At 40.7% G+C, this 18,324-nt stretch overlaps 1 protein-coding gene across 1 annotated transcript in view; it reads left to right on the top strand.

Moving 5' to 3' along the window:
- The window catches only part of LOC118418113 (CD109 antigen-like), a 39,315-nt gene that overhangs the window by 12,451 nt on the left and 8,540 nt on the right, over nt 1-18,324 (top strand). The window contains exons 18-33 of the mRNA XM_035823943.1: nt 136-276; nt 594-651; nt 1,675-1,867; nt 5,068-5,233; nt 6,831-7,011; nt 8,907-9,026; nt 10,276-10,447; nt 13,776-13,893; nt 14,247-14,360; nt 14,693-14,932; nt 15,495-15,639; nt 16,010-16,186; nt 16,776-16,857; nt 17,059-17,215; nt 17,684-17,782; nt 18,219-18,323. Coding sequence (XP_035679836.1) covers nt 136-276; nt 594-651; nt 1,675-1,867; nt 5,068-5,233; nt 6,831-7,011; nt 8,907-9,026; nt 10,276-10,447; nt 13,776-13,893; nt 14,247-14,360; nt 14,693-14,932; nt 15,495-15,639; nt 16,010-16,186; nt 16,776-16,857; nt 17,059-17,215; nt 17,684-17,782; nt 18,219-18,323 — 2,268 coding nt within the window. The remainder of the gene's footprint in view (nt 1-135; nt 277-593; nt 652-1,674; nt 1,868-5,067; nt 5,234-6,830; nt 7,012-8,906; nt 9,027-10,275; nt 10,448-13,775; nt 13,894-14,246; nt 14,361-14,692; nt 14,933-15,494; nt 15,640-16,009; nt 16,187-16,775; nt 16,858-17,058; nt 17,216-17,683; nt 17,783-18,218; nt 18,324) is intronic.

The following is an 18,324-nucleotide window of genomic DNA, read 5'->3' as shown; positions in this document are numbered from 1 at the left end:
AAACATGCCATGTCACTAGTTCTAAAATCCAATCTGTGTTAGGATATTTTGCCTTTCTTCTTGCATTTTGCCCTTATCCGTGTTAGTGGTTTCCGCAGTTATCATTAGCATGATGTCCTGTGTGTGTACCTGCAGGTTTTGGCTGAGCTGGAGGAGTATGACCCTGCTGAGGACGGCTCAAGCTCGGGGGGACCAGGGATCATGTGGCGCCGTAAGAAGAGGTCTATCTGGTGGCCCATGCCAACATCGGGTGCTGATGCACATGCTGTGTTTGAGGTAATAGGAGTTTCTTGGAGCTCTTTTTCCTTTCCATTATTTTGATTTTAAAAGATGGTCTCATTTGTCAATTATTTGATGTCACTTCATGAGAACAACACTGCTTGGCATCCTAATCATGGTGTATCTGTGTACTAAGTTACAGCACCTAAATTTGCCACAGGTGAATACCAGGATTTTATGTTGTCCTTAGAGTTTATGGCTGAAATATGTCGTGTTGTGGTGCGTTTGCAGTGAGAGCTCAACATTCACAGTAAAAACACTTGATGATTTACAATACCAGGCGTAATTGTGATTTTTTACCTGACATTATCCAGAATGCTGGTGTGATTGTCATCACAGATGCCATGGTGTACCAGAAACAGCCAGACTACTGTAAGTACAATCCTTTTGTGACTATCGATGCTTTGATTTCTGAAAAACAGCTTTGATTTGTTTGCAACATGATTTCTTTATCTGTTTTGAACTATTGGTAATTTGTTGAGAGACTGCCTTATGATCTATTTTTTTAATTGTAGTACTAGTAGATCTTATCAAGAATCAATGTGCCTCTATTAACTTTGGATACTAACTGATTCATTGTCGTTTTATCTGATTTTTACTTTTGTGTGTGTTGCTATCATGACCATTTGTCTGAGATGTAGAAACATTTGGGATAGTCTGCGCATATATTCTGCAGCATACTTGTCAGATCTACGAATATGAACAACTGAAATGACACCTGGCATAAGAATGTACATCAGATGCCTTGGAAGTCACTAATATTAATTTGTCAAACACAGTGTTCCCTCATCAATGAAATAGTTATGAGTACTTTGTGACATGATCATAAAACATATCTTAGGTGATTTGCATATTTTATCATTCTATGTTTGTTTGACTTCAAATCCAAAACTAATGATTCGATAAAAAGGTTGGTTGTGCCAATATTGAACAACTTTGCACTGTTACTTTGCAAATCAAGACACACTGCTCCCTGCCACCAAATGTGCCCAAGCTACATGACTGTACTCTGATAATGACATAACGTTACCATAAAAACATTTTCAATCACATTTTTTTTTAGCATAAATGGTCCGAATTGTTCTGTGTTATACATAATCTTTTATTAGGGGGTGTCAGTCTCTTCTAAATACCAGCCTTGCGCAATTCCACCTATATTTTTGATAAGCCTAATGACTTTAATTTGCGTTATGAAGAAGAATCACAGCAACATAATGCTTTGAAGACATGATATTCCTTTAAAAAAAGATGGACGCATTTAGACCAACATTACAAATAAGTTGTACATGTATATCCTAAAATGTCCTCATTGGCCCTCTGCCTTTTGTCACATCTGAAAGGTAACTGTCAGTAAACATGTTAGCCTTAACTTTCAACATTTATTGTGACTCCAAGGGTGGGATTTTGGTGGCCCATTTCCGGGAGTGCTAGACAACATAATGTTTGGACCTCAGTTGGAGATCGCTGCCGCGGGAGCTGGAGTTGACGTTTTGACTGATGGAGGTGGAGGTGGCACTGCTCTACAGGAGGTCAAACAAGTCCGGTCCTTCTTCCCCGAAACTTGGCTGTGGAGCAATGCAACAGCAGGGTAAAAGCATCCCACATAAGTCCAATCTTACAACTTCATCATCATCAGAATCATCAAATAAACAGTGATTGCCAGTACAAAAACTTCAATGAAAGGAAACAGCTGATGTTGATGAAATCATGATCAACCTGGATGTAATTGAACTTTGCAAAATTTATCAAAGTTTGAGTGAAATGCAGGAAATCTTGGATTTTTGTTGCCTTTCCCTTGTCTGTCCTTTCCCACTGATGGCTTTCGACACAAGTCGCACACAACCACAAAATGTTATTGAAAGACCCTGAGCTATGGAGGTGGACTCTCTTGGGTAAACAACCCTTAATGAAAAGACCATTATCATAAAGTGTCAAACTGCCTGCCTAAGTATGTGTCCTTGGATGACGCTGTACATGTAGAAGTAGCTGGAGTTGGTTGGACGACCTAAAGATCTGAGAGAATGCTGGAGCAGGGTACCACTGGGGAAATGGGTCACAGTAGAATATGTTACGGGTCACACACAGTATGTATTGTCAGAACATGTTTGCATCCCTTATTTGACTGAGAATCTGTTGGCAGATGGAGTGACTATGAATTTGGTGGCAGATGGAGTTTTATGCGACTTTTGATTTGCAAAGTGACTGTGGATTGAGTGGACACAACAGTTAGGGAGGCCCCAAAATTGTTGATGTTCCTGGTTGAGGATGATATTAACCAGTCTGTAGAAAATTCATTTGTGATGACCCATAGCTGAAGAAAACTGCTGTTGGACTGAACAAATATTGAAAGAACAGCCATTGTAGCCTTTCATATGCAACGACAGATACATGTCTGGGATATGTATGGTTTGCTACCAGTTGGAAGTTGGATCAAGTCATAAGAGATACCGGTATGTGGCATCTACAAATGTTCAGATTATAACCTCTCAAACCAGCCGTCTCAAACAGCCACCTTTGTCATGATATGAAGGGTGGCAAGGAGGCATACTACCAGTGGCACAGTTTGACAACTTGGCACTACCAGGAATGGTGGCTGAATCCCTTGCTGGTGCGGTGGATCCTGTAATGGATCTTGGCAGTGGCACTGCTCTCCAGGAGGTCAAACAAGTCCGGTCCTTCTTCCCTGAAACTTGGCTATGGAGCAATGCAACAACAGGGTAAAAAAACTCATTCCAAACAACTCAACCAATCTTACACAGGATCAGCAAACTAATCAACAGATGATTCTTGGAACCAAAACTTCAATCAAGTAAATATCAAACATGATGAATATAATTCTATCACTTTGTCTCCAAGGTTGAATGAAATATGACAAATTTGTTTGATTTGATCCAGTTTTTGTGTTCTCCCTCCCTGATACATCAATCCCTTTCTACTGGTGCCTATAAACATGTTGGTATGTACTGCCTCAAGCAAAAAGTACAGCATATCAAGCAAGTTGCATTGACCTGAGTATAAGAGCATTGAACTCCATTTGAAGTCTTGAAGCATAAAACATGGATTTTACTCAGACTCACTACAACATGGGTAACAAGAGCCTCTTTGAACCCCTAGACGTATTTTGCTCTTGAAGGCCAACAAGTTACCAGTGCGTGTTTCCTAGTGCTTCACATTTGAAGTGGTGTGTATTGAGAGTTCCTGACACTGGCCAGGCATTTACAATTACCATGTGATCAGGCCGGCCTTCATGGACGTTGGCAGCAGCAAACAAAGGTCCTGATGAGATTCAGTTTCGATGATGACTGTCTGATGGAGGTGTCTATGGTTGTGCTCTTCCTTCCCCAATGCATGGCTATAGGAGAGTACTGTAGCAGGGCACCACTGGACACTGGAGCACAGTAGATGTTACTCAGCACATTAAAGACCTGCTGAAACATGCCTTCGTCCCCCAAATCAGTCTTTCTGTTTGGTCACGTTCTTGGTGGCAGGCAACAGTCAGAGTGCATTATTTTGTACTTGCCAGAGTCTTGACTTGCAAAGTGACAGTGCAACCCTTGTAGGTTTGTCAATCTTATGGGAATGCCAGTAATATGTTATAGATATATAATACCTTTAATAAATACGAATATTTGCAATATGAAATTCTCCCAATTACCTTAAAAACGCCATCTGATTCCAACCAAAGATTGAAAGAAAATGCTGGTTTCTCTGTGGCTTGTGAAGTGCAATTACAGAATTTAATAAAGATCATCATGTGGTTTGCTGCCAAAGACAGGACATTTGTGGCTTGCAAATGTTGAAAAAAAATTCCATGCTCTCAAATAGCCATTTTTATCATGACACAAAGGGTGGCAATGGGGAATACACCCAGTGGCATTAGAAGATGGCCTTGTACTGCCTCCAGTGGCGATCCAAGAGGCTGGTATAGTGGATACCTCACAAAGTCTGGGTGGAGGTGGCACTGCTCTGCAGGAAGTCAAACAAGTCCGGTCCTTCTTCCCCGAAACTTGGCTGTGGAGCAATGCAACAGCAGGGTAAAAAAACACTCCAAACAACATCATCAACCCTACCCAGAATCCAGCTACAGAATCATCATATAAATCATAGTATGTGATTCTCAAGATCATGTTTCAAAAGAACATAATATCAAAGCTGGATACAATCTATGACATGGAATTAATGAAAAGGATAGAAATTATGGAAATGAAATATACCCAGTAATATCCAATGATTGGAAACAAATTTTTACCCTTGATGATTCTTGTAGTACTACATATCATCTCTAGCAAAGACATCTTTACATTGTTTTTATCACTTCATGTGGACAAAAATGCATTGAAAAGATATAAAAGTCTGTGATACTTAAGACACACATTGCGCACATTATTTGGGGAAAAGATACCTAGATCACTAAATGAATTGTTCTTGTCGCTATTTTTAAAATCACTTTTATAAGCCCAAAGGTTTTCTTATTTTTCATCAATTGCAGTCATGAACTCTAGTGATTGCCAAGTGGGCTCAAAGTCGAAGATTCTATCGGTTCATGAGTTTATGTTCCCCAATACATGGCTTATACATACATGTCAAAGGTTCCATCCGGTTATGAGTCAATGTTCCCCAATACATGACTTACATGGTGACAGTGGTTGGAGGCAGTATTGTGTATCGGCTACGTGTACCTTGGAACAAACTCAATGTTCTGATTATCTATCTCGATCCCCTTCAAACACAAGACTGGCCAGGGGTGGAGTATGCTGATGTAGCATATGACGATTACGATGCAATCAGGCCAGCCTTCATGGACGTGGCTGTAGCAGGCCTGGGGCCCGATGAAATCCGATTGGATGACGACCGTCTGAAGGAAGTGACAAGGGTGCGCTCCTTCTTCCCCGAGACCTGGCTGTGGGAGAGCACAGTTGCAGGGTACCACTGGAATCTAAACACCGTAGATGCTGTTAGAACCACAGATTGGAACATCTCAGTCACTCTTTAAAGAAGACAACATAGACTGCAAGCAAGGATGCATGGCTTAGTAGGAGTAATGTTGGCTAACACAACATTCTATCGGCATACATGTATTCTCTCCCTCCGAGAAACAGTTCTCCCGTCTTTTGTGTACACTGTAAGTCATTTGTGTGGTGTAATATTAGGTAGATACATGAGTCTTGTTTTCACTAACTTTGTACATGTAGTTTTTGTCATGACAGGTAAACATGTGTGTCCTTACACTGTACATACATTGTGTAATTATTTCCTTTTGTACCTGGACATTCAACACTTGATATGGAAGGGCAATATATCAAACAGGTAAAATGTACCAACTTGGAGTGTTTTATAAGAGTTATTGGTGGCCACATGCAAAATGTTTTCAACATTGGCTCCACAATCTTTTCTGCCAGTTCTTGCAAGAGTACCTGTCTTCAACATGGCAGTAGACGATGCTATGGCTGAAGGAACCATTTTTAGAAAGGGAGGAGGGGGCGGAGGAGGCGGCTTGCAAGAAGTCAAACGTGTCCGCAGCTTCTTCCCAGAAACTTGGCTGTGGACAAAAACAACTGCAGGGTAACATGAACTCAACATAACATGACAGAAGACACTCTCCCTTCCCCTGCACAGTTGAAAGTCCTGCCATTATGCACTAACATGTATGTTTCCTGTGAGTGGAGATTTTTATATTCCAGTGATGTGAAGGAGAAACTGAGAGGGACAGAATAACAAAACTACTTTAGTACACTAAAGTTCACAATTATATAACCTTGCCTGACATCAGTTTGATATACTAGTACAATGTACATCTCTTGACAGTAATGATGGCTTTGTTTTTAATTCTTTTGTTTGTTGCTGATGAGATGTCTGATACATACTGGCCTGCATTGGTGAATATTGATGTTTGATATGGCAGACCAGGCAGAGGAAACAGCTTCGAAGTTCTTTTGGACAGGCTGGAGTGCTAGAAGGAGATGTTGTATCTGTGGTCTCAGTGGAAGTTGCAGCTGCTGAATAGTTGATAAAGGAAGACTTCTTGGAAGAGGAAGAGGTAACTTTTGGAAGGAGTGCCTGTCAAGTATTCTGTGCCTGGTTAGAAATCGCCTGTATTCTCTGCAGCTGGATCTACAACAGGAATTGTGTTGGTGTCATCGGCAGGGGAAACATGCTCTCAACATGTTTCTTCCCTGGTGAAAGCTGTCGTGTTGAGGAAACAATGGCCTCAGGACACGCCACTTCCACAGTGCAACCGAACAGATTATCCTCTCATCCTACGTATAGTTGAAATGTGGAAAAACTATAAAGTAACATTCAAACATCACCAACTAAATCCGTAGCAACCAGTGAGCAGTAACATACCCTTCTTGGACATGATAATCTTAAACTCCAAATCAAATGCCACATATTAATCATAGGTGAGAAGGAAGTCCTTAAATTTCAAAACAAATTAGGTTGGGCATCATGGGACCTGTTTTTTATGTGGGCAATCTATGGAAGCCACAGTGCACTAAATGAGATCATTTTTAAAATGGATATGTTGATGGTTTGCTGACTTTTCCTGACAGCTATACCATCTTTTGGTCGTGGTCAAGAGGAATTCATGCCAGACATGGCCATGGAGTTCGACATGCCAGCTGCAGCTGCAGACTCTGCTGGAGGAGGGGGCACAGGAGGCAGCCTGCAGGAAGTCAAACGTGTCCGCAGCTTCTTCCCTGAAACATGGCTGTTCACAAAAGGAACTGCAGGGTAACATAAATAGAGCAAATAAAACACAACCCTGGAGATGCACTCCTCCTGCACTGTTGCATGTTGAAGAAGTGTTCCCTCACGTATACATGTGCTCTGCAATCTCAGACTGACTGGAGTGAAAGTTAATATTCAATATTTCAGGGATATGGAGGAAAACTGACGGGGTCAAACCTAATTGTGCACATTAGCCCTACATATTATGGAATGGTATCATAACAGGCTCACATTCTCTGTTTGATTCATCTAACATTCTGTTATTCCTATCTTAAAATGTGACACAAGAGTGTTCACTGCCATCTGTCAAACATATACCCAGCTATTGTATTGACTTCATTGGTTTAACTTTTTCCTGCTGTGGGCTCATTCCTGAAGCAATTTGATTAAGGGGTAGGGATATGTTTATGGTTATTTCTAGATACATTTTGTACTGATCTTTGGTGGCTTTTCTTGTGGTAATGGTACGTCTTGCTGACCAGAAGCCTGCTATTACAGAGGAATTGACTTACAGTACTGTTTCAAAATGATTTATGCTGGTTGTTGGTGTCCAAATATTTGATATCATGACTGGTGTTGTAGAGCTTGCCATAAGTCCTTGTACCAGTTGTTGGAGGATTTGTGAAAGGAGGCTTTGCTGCAAAAAGCAACCTATGGAAGATATCCACAGCTTTGTCTGTTCAGAGTATAGAGCTTTCTATTGGAACATCTAGCCTTGGCAGAAAGTTGGTACCGCTATCTGCAGCTTCTTCCCTGAACTGTCTGTGGACAAAAACAACTATAAAAACACAGCAAATCTCTGAAGATGTTACCATCTGCCTGCACAAATGATGTCTCTTCCTTGACATTGGTGGTAGTTTTAATGTCTGTGCCATGCAGCAGTAGTCCAAAGTATTATCTGGAAACCAGGGTGTGGAAATTAAGGTCGCAAAGCTGTTGATTTTGCCGCAACCTACTCTGTTGTCTGCTGACTCATCTAGCAACTTTGTACAGTCAGCTGGGAGAAGGTTGAGGGTCTGCAATGGCTTGTGTTGCTTGTACTGTGGTCCCTTTTGCTGATGGAGAGCCTGTTGTTACAGAGGTTCTTAGGTTCTTACATAAGTTTAGAAGTTTTTTTCCTGCAGCTGTATACTTCGATGCATGGCAGCAGAATGTAATACCTACAGGGTAACATTTGAATACATCCTTTCCAGTCAGCAGAACTAAATAACTGTCTGTATCTTGTCAGTATTCATTGTCATAAGCTGTATGCTGAGATGATGGAAAGAATCAACCTTTTGATGATCCTTTGTAAGCAGAACCAATGGTATCTGTTATTGGTGTATGTGAAGGTTGAAAATTGCAAAGAAAATTGAACCTGGTTGTTTCGAGATACAGTATACAAGATGATATAGGCAATGATTAGGATAATGGCTATTAATGCATTACAAGACAATATTAGAGAGCTGTCTGTTGGTGGAAACAAGTGCAAGGAAGCAATGGTTTTGGGACACTCCACTTCCACTATGCAATCCGAACAGATTATCCTCTCAACCTTCGTATAGTTAAAATGTTCAAAAACTATAAAGCAACATTCAAACATCACCAACTAAATCTAGTGTTATACTAGTGAGCAGTAACACGCCCTTCTTGGACATGAGAATCATATCTATATTCAGTTACTTGCTTAAACTCCAAACAAAATGCCACATATTAATCATAGGTTAGAAGGAAGTCCTTAAATTTCAAAACAAATTAGGTTGAGAACAAAACTTAAAATTGTTAAGGTTGGGCATCATGGGACCTGTAGTTTATGTGGCATTTTCCTGTGGGTAATCTATGGGATCCACAGTGCACTTAATGGGATCATGTACAATGTAGAATGGATGTGTTGATGGTTTGCTGACTTTTCCTGACAGTAACGCCATTTTTTGAGGATGGGTTTATGCCAGACATGGAGTTCATGCCAGCTGCCGGGAAAGGAGACTCTGCTGGAGGATGGGGCGGTGGCGGAGGAGGCGGCCTGCAGGAAGTCAAACGTGTCCGCAGCTTCTTCCCTGAAACATGGCTGTTCACAAAAAGAACTGCAGGGTAACAAAAATAGAGCAAATAAAACACATCCCTGGAAATGCACTTTTGCAGTGAAGCAGCTTTCCCTCATGCTAACATTATGTGCTCTGCAGGAGTGAAAGTGGACATTTCAATAATTGGGAACTGAGCAACAAATTTTCAAAAGCTGACATCTTACCTATATATAGCTGATATCTATAGTGCAAGAGATTATCAGTTTCAGACACACTCAATCATCTGTACCTTACTATGTAGCACACCTACTGTTCATTGCACAACACTGTATACCTGTTCAATATTTACAGGCATTGCATTAAGGCACTGATCCTAGAAGTAGATGGTTTGGTGAGTCAGTGGTCAGCAGGAAAAGGGTTAAGGTGACTTCTGTTCATGCTATTCTGAGGTGACTGCCTAGTTTAAGTGCAGCATACTGTCGACATTGACATTGAATTGGTCATATGCCTTCAGGTGTAACACAAGAGGCATACAGTGGCTTGAATACCATTTAGATTTCAGGTCTGCAGCTCCTCCGGACAACTGTCTCCATGGCTAGTCCAGCAAAGCTGTGCCATTCTTCTTTCCCTTGAGGAAAGAAGGTGGTAATTTAAGAGGCTAAGAGTCAGGTTAAAGGATCCTCACGCACCAACAGCAGGCCCTGGGCCTTGGCCATCTTTCTTGTGTAATGCCTGGCATCTCTTGCCCCCAGTGGTTTCACATTGTCATGGGCCATCATGAGCTGCACATTTATTACCTTGTGCAATTTGGAGATTTCCCTATTGGAGCAAGACGGGATTCAGTCCATTTCTCATAAATTTCAAAAATGATGGCATTTAGGAGATGAGGGGCAAAAGTGTGGAACACTGTGTCCATCCTATTGAGATTCTTTGTAGATAACCATGGTTGGAGAAGAAACAAGAACATGGTCGTTGCAACCAACAGTTACTGTATAATAGCCCTCTTTAGACTAAATTTGCAAAGGAACACCCCATATAAAGCTTTGTCTGTTAGTAGATGTACATTTGTCATTTGCTACACACCCTTCCACATTTTTTCATGTTTGCAGCACACCGTTTCAAGCAGTTATAGGTTGGACATCGTGGGACATACCAAACTACTACCTTATTGCCTGCCAGCAGTCTGTAAGAGCCTCAGTGTGCCCCAATTTTTATTAGGCTCATGTAGATGAAATTTTGACGGCTGTACGACTTTTCCAAACAGTTTACGCAATGTATGACGATGCGTTTATGGAGGAAATGGACATGGAAATCATGCCAGCTGCAGCCGCAGAAGAATCTCTTGGAGGACGGGGCAGCAGCGGGGGCCTGCAGGAAGTCAAACGTATCCGCAGCTTCTTCCCTGAAACATGGCTGTGGACAAACACAACTGCAGGGTAACAAACATGGCATAACACATCCCTGGAAATGCACCCCCCCCCCTTCTCTTCTACAGTTAAGTGTCTTTGCCTCACACTGACAACATGCACTCTGTACTCAGTTGTACTTGGAATCACCAAAGTTGGGATTTCAGGGATATGGAGGAAAACTGATGGGGTCAAACTTAATTATGCACATTAGCCCTGCAAATTATGGAATGGTATCATAACAGACTCACATTCTCTGTTTGATTCATCTAACATTGTGTTATTCCTATCTTACAATGTGACACGAGTGTTCACTGACTAACTACCATCTGTCAAACATATAACCTGAGCTATTGTATTGACTTTATTGCTTCATCTTTTCCCTGCTGTGGGCTTATTCCTGAAGCAACTTGATTTATTATTTATTATTTCTAGATACATTTTGTACTGATCTTTGGTGACTTTTCTTGTGGTGATGGTACTTGCCGACCTGGATCCTGCTATCTGAGGAATTGACTTACAGTACTATAATTTTAAAATGCTTTATGCTGGTTGTTGGTGTCCAAACATGTGATATCATGACTGGTGCTGTAGAGCTTGCCATAGTTCTTGTACCAGTTGTTCGAGGATTCATGGAAGAAAGCTTTGCTGGAAAAGACAACCTGAACATATCCACAGCTTTGTCTGTCCAGAGTTTCTATGAGAACATCTAGCCTTGGGAGAAAGTTATCTGGAGCTTCTTCCCTGAACTGTCTGTGGACAAAAACAACTGTAGGATCACAAAAACAGCAAATCTCTGATGATGAAGATGTTACCATCCACCTGCACAAATGATGTCTCTTCTTTGAGTTTGACAGTGGTGGGGGTTTTAATGTCTGTGCCATGCAGCAGTAGTCCAAAGTATTGTTTGGAAACCAGGGTGTGGAAATTAAGGTTGTCTAGCTGTTATGTTGATTTTGTTGCAACCTACTCTTTTGTCTGCTGACTCATCTAGCAACTTTGTACAGTCTGAGCTAGGAGAAGGTTGAGGGTCTGCAATGGCTTGTGTTGCTTGTACTGTGGTCACTTTTGCTGATGGAGAGCCTGCTGTTACAGACTGAGGTTCTTAGGTTCTTACATAAGTTTAGAAGTTGTCATCATTTTTGTTCCCTACAGTCGTATGGTTTGAAGCATGGCAGCAATAGGTAATAGCTACAGGGTAACATTTGCACATCCTTTCCAGTCAGCAGAACTAAATAACTGCCTGTATCTTGTCAGTATTCATTGTCATAAGCTGTATGCTGAGATTATGGATAGCATTGACCTTTTGATTATCCTTTCTCAACAGAAAGAATGGTATTTGTCATTGGTGTATGTGAAAGTTGAAAATTGCAAAGGAACCTGTTTTTTTAAAGATACAGTTTACGAGACAATATATTATTATTTTAAGCTATTATAGCAATAATGCATTGCAAGACAATTTGATGTCTCAGCAATATCTTACAGATGAACAGTTCTCATGTGGCTGTATGTCTCTGTGTTGTATAATTATGTCTGTTGTCCACCTTTCATGCTTGTTCTGTTCAGTTTGCAGTAGTTCTGTTTCTTACTGATGTGGAGTTGGATTTGAAATATTAAATATTGGTACCATGGGAAGATACATGTTCAGCATACATCGTTTCAAGATGTTTGTGGACCTCTCATTCATGTGCAAATTTTGTGTTAACCATCTAAGTTTTTATATCAGTTCCAGATAGATATATGATATTTGCACATGCTGATGCTGATGGTGGTATTAGGGGTGGTGTGGACAGTATTGTTGTGGACAAGAATAAAATTCCAAACCAGCCTAAACATGGTGGCCTGAAGGAAGTGAAACATGTCCGCAGCTTCTTTCCTGAAACTTGGCTGTTCAGCAAGTCAACTACAGGGTAACATAAGCACTTTGTGACAATGGTGTCAAATCAGACGTCCCTCTTTCCACTTCGATCTTCATCAATGTCTCTTTGAACACCACATTCTGTCTGAAGACTGTTGAAGCAACTTGAGATAGGAAGATGAAGGAGTTTGCTGTTTCCCTGTTTTCTGGTTCTTTGTACTTTACAGTGTTTTTGATCTGCTGTCTTTGTTGAATATAGCCTACTTTTCTGCATGGTATAAGGAATAAGGACTTGTACCAGAGTTCAGTGATGAAGACCAAGGATGGAGATTGCAGTGAACGACAACAATCAGGATCAACATAACAAGTGTCTCTTGAGATGCTGTTGTGAAGACTATATCATACTCAATGTATCTCACCACTTCAGTCTCCTTTTGCACGTTACTAACAGTTGAATGCATGGCTATACTGCTGATATGTATAATGTACTAACTGCATGGCTTTCCTGCTAGTACTCCGTGGGCCAGGCTTGATGTTTGCAATGGCAGTGCCTGCAATGGCTGACATGGAGTCAAGCATGATACAGGAAGGAGAATCTTTAATGGCTGTCAGTAGAGTCCGGACTTTCTTTCCAGAAACATGGCTTTGGACCAAAGCAAGAGCAGGGTACAGCTAGCCTAGATGATTGTTGTTAGTTAGTTAGTTAGTTTTCTTCCAAGCAACATTAACACTTGTAGCACAGCTTAAAAAATTAAGTGTTTTATGTCTGAGTGTCAATATCCTTACATTTTACCCCATTCTTCTGTCCTAGTCCTGTCCTTCCTAATTCCTAGTACCTAAAAACTATAACATGCACATGTACTAAGCTGGAGCTGTAGGACCCAAAGTCTTTTCATAGTTGGAAGCTGTGCACTGATTTGTTTGTTTTTTTCTTTGCTTTGAAATATTGAGCTTTATCATGTAACAGGAAAGTGCTTTTTGCCATTCCATTTTATCCTCTTACCAAAAGAAAATCGTTGCCTAAAGTGGTTGTCACAGCATTTCCTTGATTGAAGAGACTTTGGTTATTATGGCATATCAGCCAATGTATTTTGAATATGGTAGTTTGTTGATTAGGCAGCACATTTAATGATTTAGATTACATACTACCAAACTAAGCTCCAGACTGTGTAGACAACTGTTGTTCTCTATCAGATCAGTTTGTAGATTTTAAAATGGGTTTGGACTTTGACATTGTAAGGGCTGTTAAGAGTACTTCTGTTCTTGCAGATGATAGAAATTACAGATTTCTTGCCCTCCACCTGATCAATTTTTCTGGTGTAGCTATTTCAATGTTGAACATTGCTGAAACCAAAGCAGCCCATACTTTGCCATTCTACCATACTATGAAGTCTTAACATTATTCTTACATTGCTCGCAAACTAGCAAGAGATAACACATCTAGGCACTATTTACTGAGACAGGTCATATAGTTCACTTACCTGTGGATGTCTTCCCTAGGCCTGACGGTACAGCCGTATTCGCCTCGACAGTGCCAGATACCATCACATCCTGGGTAGCCAGTGCATTTGCTCTGAATGACATCAGTGGCCTTGGAGTGTCAGATACACCAGCTTCGGTAGGGAAAGTAGTAGGAGACATGAAGTATGAGTTAGTAGTGATTACGTAGGAGCTGCTGTAAGATCAAATGATTTGTCTGTGACTTTTAACATGTTGAATGATAGAAATAAGATCAAATGATTTGTCTGTGACTTTTAACATGTTGAATGATAGAAATAATTTCCTTCCTGATTTTTGAAAGTATGTGCATTGACCAACATTAGATAGAAGATGCTGTACTTTAAGACATTTGCAGTATATGTGTAAGAGATTTTATTGCTAAACCTTCAAGCTTAACATCAGTAATTCTCTACAAGCATTTTCCAATGAAAGATGTATGGATATAATAAAGCATCTTTTATGTTGTTGTAGATGGAGGCTTTCCGTCCGTTCTTCGTGTCGCTGAACCTACCCTACTCCGTGGTCAATAAAGAGGAGACAGCAATTCAAGCTTTGGTCTTCAACTACATGGATGTGGAGATGGATGTGAGTCAAGCTGAAGCTACACTACAAAAAGATAATTTACAAAGAATTAAGTCTTGAACCTCAACAACAATTAGTAGCTCAACAATATGACTTAGCATTTCAAAAGTCTGGCTTGACAGTACTGTAAATGCAGAAACTTTTGTGGTGGTTTAATGTTCGCGGTTTTTGGCGGCGGCTGCTTCACCGTAAATTTAAAACCACTGTGAACATAACATTTTTCCATAACAAAAAGAGACTGCAGTCCCCTACCGCAAAATTAAATCTCTGCAAACTTAAATGTATTTACAGTAATTTGCAGCATGTCTGACAAGTCTCTGCCCCCCTTCCCCCAGGTGACTGTGACCTTGGAGGGGTCTGATGGCTTCATGCATATCGTGATGGACACAAACGATGTCAACGCTATCGGTACTGAAGTGGCAGGTGATCAGGCTGTGGTACTGACCGTGCCAGCTGGTACCTCCAGGTCCAAATCCTTCCCCATCATCCCCAAGAGGTTTGGGGCCGTCACCATCAAGGTGAAGGCCCAGTCTACACTGGCTGCTGATGCTGTGGAGAGGCAGCTGCTGGTGGAGGTGAGGAACCAATGTCTTCCCTAGGTCTGATGGTACAGCTGTATTCACTTGGACATTGCCAGATGCCATCACATCCTGGATAGCCAGTGCATTTGCTCTAAACGATAAAAGTAGCCTCGGGTTCAGACCTGGGGCTGATGACTGCTCTTCTAGATCTGATGATGATAAAGAGTTTGCTTCATAAAGACCAAATCATCATGATCATACTTCAGTTAATGCAGCTAATGCTCCATACCAGTATAATTTCATATGTACAAGTTGTAAAAAGAGGCAAAATGATTAAAGATTGTTGTAGGTGATATCTGTACTTTTTGTTAGTAAGTTGCACCAAGCATTGTCAGCATAGATTTCTTCCTTTTGCCAAGTCAAAGTAGAAATGGTTTCAGCAAAAGTTTTATCACAGAGATTGATGATGCATGTACTTGAAGTTGTACAATCTATTAGCTGATGTGTACTAGCATATGCTGCAACCAACCTAGGAGAGCTTTATCCACACTTTGTTGTATTTCCAACTGGCATTGCCATTAATTAATGATGTGATGATATTGCCATGTTTGTTTAGCCGGAGGGGGAGCAGAAAGAGTACACCAAGTCTTTCGTCCTTGACCTTGATGACAACACACGTGACGTGACAAAGTACCTGACCCTGGGTCTGCCCCTGAGTGGAATGGTGGCTGGGTCAGCTTATGGACGTGTGTCCGTTATGGGTAAGCACACCTAGCACCTGTTAATAAGCTCATTAATTAGACATCCTTTGCCAAGTCTATTTGCTTCTGAATCAGTTTTTTTCTGTCCAGTCAGGCTTGTTAAGTATAATACCAGTCAGTCCCTTCAGTTGAATTAACTGATTTCCAGGGGTACCATTAAGATTCTTAAATAGATAATAAATCAATAAGTGAGAGTACAGTGGTGAGTGGAAAGGGGTACCCCAATGGAACCAGGTACAGCTATTGATAAAAGAGTAGGATTTTGCCCTAGTGTGTGCTGGATGAAAGCAATTTGTCCCTTGCAAAGCTTGCATTCACCCATTCTAGGTTCAGATCTGACATGTTATGTACTGCCTTTGTTTTTGTACAGGTGATATGATGGGCTCGACCATCAGTGGGTTGGACAGCCTGCTGCAGATGCCATACGGCTGTGGTGAACAGACCATGATCACCTTCGCACCCAACGTCTACGTGATGTACTACCTGGACCAGACAGACCAGGTCACCCCAGAGATAGAGGACAAGGCCTTGAAGTTCATGTCCTCAGGTAGGAGCGCTCAGCTTTAGTAGTTGTGGGGAATCTGATGCGCTAATGTCAAGTTTATGTAAGCTGCCTTGAGCTAAGGATTGTGTCTTGTGTGTCTTCCAACTGAATAAATGGAGTATTGCCCAAATTATACACTACGGAGGACACTTTATTTACTGCTGTTACAACTGCACAAATAGGTTCCAAAAGGAACAACGTTTGTGGTAACAACTTCTTGATCAAATGATTGCCATTACATGATATTAATAATGTGTTCTTTCATGTCTAATTCATTGTTATGGACACCTTTGAAGCTAGGAGAAGAAAATTAACATAAAATTAGTATATTACACATTTGTACAGAGCATTGCCACCTGAAAATAGCATCCTTATCCATTCAGATGCTTTCTATCACTGCACATTCTGAAGACATTACATCAACCTTACCTTCAAACACTCTGGTTAATAATACCACTCAACATATTACTGCATATGTAATCGTATTCTTTTCTAGTATGTTCTGATTTTGATATTTTTGTTGTCATTGTTGATATGGACCAAGTGCATGAAATGAAGCTAATTAAAAATGAAATACTATCCATGTTCCCAGGATATCAGCGTGAACTGACCTACACACATAATGATGGGTCCTTCAGTGCCTTTGGAACCCAAGATGACTCTGGCAGTACATGGTTGGTGATCCTTACTAATTCAAATCTTATCATTTAGTAAATCATGAAGAATGGGGCAGTTACCTGTGATGTTAGTAGTCAATAAGCATGACTTATTGATGATGAGAGTAGAAGAGGCAAGAAAAATATTCATTTTTTTTTTAATGTCATATTCTTTATGAAATATCACATGATTGACCCATAAAATTCCTCTCAACCCAGGCTGTCAGCATTTGTGATCAAGTCCTTTGCGCAGGCAGTAGAGTACATCTACATCGACCCGAAGGTTCTGGCCAAGACCGTTCGATGGTTGATACGCCAACAACAGGACAATGGGGTTTTCTCCGAACCAGGCAGGGTCATTCACAAGGAAATGCAGGTAAGAAAGAAGTATCCTCTGAAAGGAATGCTAAGTTTAATTGGAGTTGTCTATGTAGATTGTTATTGAGTTATTGACTAACAAAATGTGGGAAGTCGGGTGGTCCTTTTTTCACTCTGTGATTACAAAACACAGTCATGTTACCTGATATGCTCTACTTTGTGCTTCTGTGACATGAATACAGCTTAAGCAATGTTTTGTACTCACCAGTATGGCATAAAAAAGGATATGACCACATTTCTGTAGTTAATCCTGTCATAACATAGAATATACATGTAGATACAAAAAGTGTGCAAACCTTCAGATGGCAAAAAGCTTTGATTATTAACAAGATTAATTCAGTGAAAGAAAAAAAAAAGTTCAGACCATGTAAAACTTACACAGTTGGTTCCAGGTAAAATTGTAGCATCCAGATTGGTTAGTAAACATTGCCTGGATGTCAATGAAACGTCTGCTTGTTGGATGTAGGGAGGTCTGTCCTCTGATGTCACGATGACATCCTACGTTCTGGTGAGCCTGATGGAGTACAACAACATCCTGTCCACAATGGATGCCCCTGATAGTGATGTGAGTATGCCTCTTTTGTTCCTCTGCCATTTTACAGCATACACAATTGCTTACAGCATACACAGTTGTTTGCATTATAAATATTTAATGATTCAGCTTGCCAGGAAGCATCAACATGGTCAGGTTTTCATATTGCAAAATTAGTACAATTATGATGTATAGAATATACAATGTCCTTGTAAAATGTCAATGTGCACACAGCCCTAGGACTAAAGGTTAGGATAGAGGAAAGTAGCATGATATGTAATTTCTGTCAACAATTGTGCTGAAATGACAAAAAAGCAACAACAAATTACATAAGATGATACACATGCATGTAGTGGTATCTGTTTGTCTGTAGCAATACCAGTAATACATGTAAACAACAATTTGGCATAAGTATGTTGATACTTTTGAATGCATCTTATAGCTTTGACCTACAATTGTGTAACTGCAGAAGGTGGATGTCACCATGGCCAGGGACCGTGCCGTATCATTCCTGGAGGGTAGGCTTGACAGTGAGACAGACGTTTACACCGTTGTCACCATGACCTATGCCCTCA

This window comes from Branchiostoma floridae, chromosome 6 (assembly GCF_000003815.2).
Source record: "Branchiostoma floridae strain S238N-H82 chromosome 6, Bfl_VNyyK, whole genome shotgun sequence".
Classification (NCBI taxonomy): Eukaryota; Metazoa; Chordata; class Leptocardii; order Amphioxiformes; family Branchiostomatidae; genus Branchiostoma; species Branchiostoma floridae.
This window is presented reverse-complemented; position numbering and strand designations above follow the sequence as displayed.